The 5,999-nt window shown below is 52.5% G+C and overlaps 1 protein-coding gene across 1 annotated transcript; it reads left to right on the forward strand.

Annotated features, from left to right (window-relative positions):
* Positions 1-1,287: 1,287 nt before the first annotated feature.
* LOC128416962 (hemoglobin subunit alpha-D-like) lies at positions 1,288-1,914 on the forward strand. The gene is made up of 3 exons (XM_053395079.1): positions 1,288-1,379; positions 1,472-1,628; positions 1,785-1,914. Exons 1-3 carry the CDS (start codon positions 1,288-1,290, stop codon positions 1,911-1,913), a joined length of 378 nt encoding a protein of 125 aa, XP_053251054.1. The 3' UTR covers position 1,914.
* Positions 1,915-5,999: the final 4,085 nt, after the last annotated feature.

A 5,999-nucleotide genomic window follows, 5' to 3' on the forward strand; every position in this document is an offset into this window, starting at 1 on the left:
TTACATGTATCTCTTCCAAGGATCTCAAGCTGCTCTACGTGGTCGTCCTTCTCCCCACCACAACCCTGTGAGGAGAACCAGATTGAGACCCTCCTCGCACCAGGTCAAGGGATGGCGTAAAGTTGCCCAGACGATGGGAAGGGGGAAGTGGTGTGTTGGGGGGAGCAGGGGGTAGATCAGGACCTACTGATTGATTCGTAGTAGATCTCCTAGGACTTGTTGGTTTGTTTGTTTCACAACATTTATATACCGCTTGGTTGTAGAAAAAAACAACTTGCAGCGCTTTTTGTGGTCCCGGATTGTTTAACAAGAGCTTTCAAATGAAGCTATTGGAACAAATGAAGGCTGGGTTTTTTGGCGGGGAGGGGGAAACCAGGAATAGCTCTCTGCGTGTGAGAAACAGGAGCTTGTTTCTAGGACTGAAAACAAATACTTGGCCTCAGAGACTGCTGCAGGTGTCTCCTGCTTGCCTCTCAAGGATCTCTCGACCCCTTTTTCTGAGCTTGATCTAAAGTAAAAAACAACAACACACCTTTCCCTGCACGGCTGATCTTAGCAATATGCGCTTTACGCATCAGCCTGACGCCAGTCCATCTCCTGCGTGGCCCTCATGCCACCAACTGGGGCGTCTCGGGAGGCTTTTCAGACGGATACCGTACATCCCCTGCGTGTTTGATTTGGGCTGGGGACCTGCGAGGCCATGAAATGGGGTGGGGGCGGTCGGATTTAGGAGCCTCCAGCCTCTCGCGCGTGGCGTAAAGAGTCGGGGCATCCACCCGGGTTCTTTGGTCGTCTGAACTTTGGCAGCGCCTGAAGTCCCGTGTCGTCTTCCCACTTGCCGCGTGCCAAAGCAGAAGGCTCCCTCGGTCCAAGTAGGATGACGGAGGAAGACGCTCTTGCTCTCGGAACCCGCTTGCGCGTTTTCTGCAAGAGGCACCTGGGTGGCCACCGGGAAAACACGAGACTGCACGGATCCAGCCGTCTCTTCTGATGCTGCTGTGTTCCTCTATCTCGCCCCCCCTTCCGGCAGCACAGACGGCTCTCCCCCTAGTACCGGCTCTTTCGGCCGCCAAGGCAGGAGCCGAGCTCTGTCCGCCCTCGCCGAGGCTCCTCCTTGCGCCGTCGGTGGCTTTGGCTTCTCCGCCGCGCAGCCGACCTCTCCGGCAGCCCCGGGGCGATAAGAGAAGCGGGAGCGGGCGGAGGAGGGCAGTGCGGGCCGCTATAAAAGCGGCGGCCTCTGCAGGGCTCCCAGCTCCGCCACCTCCCGCCACCTCGCCTGCTGCCAACATGGTGCTGACTGCTGAAGAGCGCATAGCGCTCCAGATCTCTGCCCAACTTGCCGACGACGACGAGGATATGGGCGGCGAAGCGCTGACAAAGTAGGCTCGACGGGGCGTCGGCGGGAGAGAAGCCTCTGGTTCCTCCCCCCCGTCCCGTCCCCTTTCCTGACGGCCTCCTTCCCTCCCCGCAGGCTTTTCCAGGTCTACATGGAGTCCAATATCTACTTCCAGCGCTTCGACTCTATCCCCGGCTCCAACGACAGCGCCATCATGAACATGGACAACATCCGCATGGATCCCAGCGATCTGCACGCCTCCAACCTCCGCGTGGACCCTTTTAACTTCAAGGCAAGCGCGGCGACGGGGCGGGCGAGGGCCAGGAGGGCGCGCCTTGGCTCTTCCCTTGATCCTCCCCCCCCCACCTGACCCCCGTCTCTCTCTCTCTCTCTCTCTCTCTCTCTCTCTCTCTCTCTCTCTCTCTCTCTCTCTCTCTCTCTCTTCCAGTTTCTGCCCAGGCGCATGCACGTGCCGCTGGATTCCAGCCTCCGCGGAGACTACAACGCCCTGACCTACCTGGCCTGGGACAAGCTCCTCTGCGTGGTGGCCCAGGTGCTGACCCAGAAGTACAGATGAGCCCCCCACCCCGCCCCCTCGCCTCGGAGTTGCCGTTTGCAACTCCGCCTCCGCCGTGCCTCTGAGCAATAAAATGCGTGAACCTCGCTCTGGCCTCCTTCACTTTTGTGGGGAGGGGGTGCCATGCGTGGGAGACGCGGGGAGGACTCTCAGGGGGTGCAGAGATGCCAAGGGGGCGAGAGAGCATCAAGTGAGCTTTGCAGAGAAGAGGGTGGGGGAGACAGAGAAGAGACAGCCGCGCCTCCTTGGCAGTGCTCCCGTCCACTTCCGAGGGAGCGCACGCCACAACCGCCTCCCCAACTCCCCCGTAGCCCCGTCCATCCCACAGGCATCTCCGAGGGGGAGGAGTAGGGGAGGGAAGGCGGAGTCCAGTACCCGCTGAGACCCCTTTCTCTCTCCCCTCCCCCCCAAGTCCTCCGCGTTCATCCCTAAACCAACGCAGCGGAGCCCGGGCTCGAGAGAGAGGGGGCGGTCCAGAGCCCTTCACCCTCAGAGGCAGCCTGACCCGGCGGAGAGAGGGCTCTCCTGGGGATCCCGTCGAGGAAGGAGCCCTTACCCCCAGCTGCGAGTCTGCCCCTCCCCGCAACATCTGGGGAGGGCAGGAGAAGAGGGAGGGGGGGAGACCCCAGGCCCATTCCTCTGCGGCTTCTGTGTTTCTGATATTTTAGACTACAGAGGGTGAGGCTTGCCAGCCCCTGGCCCTGTTTAAAAGAGGGAAGTCCTCTGAATATGCACATTTCCTCCTTTTTAAAGCTGCTATTTGCTGCCCTGATGCACCAGGGAATAAGCATCCTTTTATTGGGAAAAAAAAAGTATTATCGGATGCTTTCAAAGTGAACACAACAAATTGATCGCGCCCGGGAGAGCCCGGCCGCTGCCTATTAAAAGTTGTTTTTGAAAATACGAATAAAATAAGGAAAGAACTAAGAGAGGGTGCCGGGGCGACCGCCGCCTGCTCAGGTGGGCCCCCGAAGCCCACCCCTGTCCTGGGACGGAGGGCATGGATGCCCTTCCTGTCACAAGTCCAACCCATTACTTTGCTTGCTGCTTCAATACTTGCACATGGGTAGATGGAGGATTGACAGGAGGTCAACTTTTCATCCTCAAAGGCTGCTGCTGTGAAGGAGGGGAGTACGTTAACAAATAAAAATAGTGTATGCAGCTAGGTTTGTATCTTCACATGAAAGAGCAACTGATAATTACAAGGTGTGACCGGAAAGTTCGGTGAATGGTCACAGAAATCGGACAGCGAGAAATATTCAAACATACAGTTGGCACAATTGTGCACAGAGATGAAGCTGTAACTCGAAAGACAGTGTATGGGTGGTTTAAGCAATTCCATGAAGGGCAGAACCTCGCTCTGGCAGACAGTCGATGAGCACAATGGCGGCAAATGTAGACAGAGATGGTGTGTTATTGATGTGGGATCGGCGTTTGTCCGTCCAAATGATGGCGGAAGAATTGCATATTCTGTGTGAAATCGTTACTGAGGTTAATGAGTTGTCCCACCCTCCATATTCTCCTGATCTGACCCCACCGGATTTCTTTCTTTTCCCAAAACTGAAATCTGCACTGAAAGGGCACAGATTTTCCAACATTTCACACGTCCAAAGCTGCTGTGATGAGGGAACTGAAAGCAGTATGAAAAGAGGACTTTTCCGGAAGTTTTCAACAGCTCTATGAACGTTGTCAACAGTGCATTGTATCAGAGGGGGCCTACTTTCAAGGCCTGTAAGGCATGTATGTTCAAATGTACCTACGGGACCGCCTCTCCTGGTATGTCCCACGGAGGACCTTCTTCAAACAAAAACATCTTGGAGGTCCCGGGCCACAGGGAGGTTAGGCTGGCCTCAACCAGAGCCAGGGCTTTTTCGGCCATGGCCCCGATCCGGTGGAACGCTCTGTCCCAAGAGACTAGGGCCCTGCGGGACTTCACATCTTTCCACAAGGCCTGCAAGACAGAGCTGTTCCACCAGGCCTTTGGCCAAGGCACAGCCTGACCCCTCCTTCGGTATTTCTCATAGAACTCTAGCCCAGTGGTTGCCATTAATTTGACTCTGAATTGATTTTAGAATGCTGTGTTACTTTTATTGTTGTTAGCTGCTCTGAGCCCGGCTTCGGCTGGGGAGGGCGGGATATAAATAAAATTTTATTATTATTATAATAAAAATTTCTCGCTGTCCAATTTCTATGACCATTCACTGAACTTTCCAGTCGCACCTTGTACAAAAAACCACCACCACCGAACATCTGAACCTAAGAAGAGCCTGCTGGGTGAGGCCAATGGGGTCCCATCTAGTCCAGCATCCTATTCACATAGCGGCTGACCAGATGCCCGTGGGAAACTAGCAAGAAGGAGTCAAGCACAAGGGCCCTCTCCACTCCAGTGCTTTCCAGCAACTGGTATTCAGAACCAGAGCAGAGCCATTCTGGCTAGTGGTCCTCAAGAGCCCTCTCCTCCTCCATGAATTTGTCCCATCCTCTTTTAAAGCCCTCCAAGTTGGTGACCATCATTGATTCCTGTGGCAAGGAGTTCCACAGTTTGACTCTGCACTTCATGAGTAAAGCATCCTCACCCCCCACCAGCCCTGAATCTTCCAACATTCAGCTTCAGGGATGACCCTGACTTTGGGTGTTATGAGAGAGGGTCAAAAACTTTTCTCTACCAACTTCTCCATGCCATACATAATTTTATAAGCTTCTATCCTGTCACCTCTTACACACCCTTTCTCTAAATTAAAAAGTCCCAAACGCAGCAACTTTTTGTTTTACATGAAGTGAGCAGAGCTGATTCCATCCCCCTGCAGTTCAGCCGAATGTCACATATTTGGGGGCACACAGTGGGTGTGTGTTGCATTATGTAATTTCATAGTATTTACATTAAGTGTACGTATTTCCTGACAAAATTCTGTTATGAGGTGTTAAGAGCATCAGTGGATTCCGTACGTCACCATGCATAATTTGACACATGGTTTCACAATATTTAACTAAAGGTAAAAGTAAAGGGAACCCTGACCATTAGGTCCAGTGGTGGGCGACTCTGGGGTTGCGGCGCTCATCTCGCTTTATTGGCCGAGGGAGCCGGCGTACAGCTTCCGGGTCATGACTAAGCCGCTTCTGGCGAACCAGAGCAATACATGGAAATGCAGTTTACCTTCCCGTCGGAGTGATACCTATTTATCTACTTGCACTTTGACATGCTTTCGAACTGCTAGGTTGGCAGGAGCAGGAACTGAGCAACGGGAGCTCACCCCATCACGGGGATTCGAACTGCCGACTTTCTGATCGGCAAGCCCTAGGCTCTGTGGTTTAACCCACAGCATGAAGAATTTCCAATGCACGAAGGTCTTGAAGCCCCATATAAACTGATCCAGACCCTTCAATCATCATCTGAAGCCCTTCTTCATGTGCCCCCTCCCTCCATGAGAGGCCCAGAGGGTGGAAGCACAAGAACAGGCCTTTTCTTTTGGCAGGAACTGCCTATTTATGAAATGCTCTCCCCAGGAAGGCTTGCCTGGCACCTTCCTTTACATATTTTTAGGCACCAGGTGAAAATATTCCTCTTCACTCTGGCCTTGGGCTGATTAAACAAACTATGGCCCTTTAAATGTGTCTCTCTGTGTACAAGTATTATTATTTTGTTGTTATTATGTTATGCAACCTGTGGTTGGGGGGTTGTCCTTTCAAATTCTAAACCACCCAGTGATTTTTTTAATCAACAGTGGTATATAACTATAATAAATAACAATATCAATAAATAACTGAAGAGGGTTCATGAGGTTAGATGTGTCTTTCCTCCTTCCCAACCTGGGTAGCAGTTTGAGCTTGGATTTTATATAATACTTTGCTGCCTTGAGACAAAAGTTTCAGGCTTCTGAATTCCACTTCTTAAGGTTTCTATGGCACCTTTGGCTTAAAAACTTGTCCACTCTGTTTATTTCCCTAACAGAGTGGACAAGTCTTGAGGGTTGTCTTACATACTCCTTGGCACTTCCTTCTTGCAAACAATGGCCCCTCATTAGCTGAATCTGTCTTCCTGAACGGTTCTGAACCTCTTCTGAACTTCAAGTTAGTAGCTTGAGGAAA

This window comes from Podarcis raffonei, chromosome 7 (genome assembly GCF_027172205.1).
Source record: "Podarcis raffonei isolate rPodRaf1 chromosome 7, rPodRaf1.pri, whole genome shotgun sequence".
NCBI classification, from domain to species: domain Eukaryota; kingdom Metazoa; phylum Chordata; class Lepidosauria; order Squamata; family Lacertidae; genus Podarcis; species Podarcis raffonei.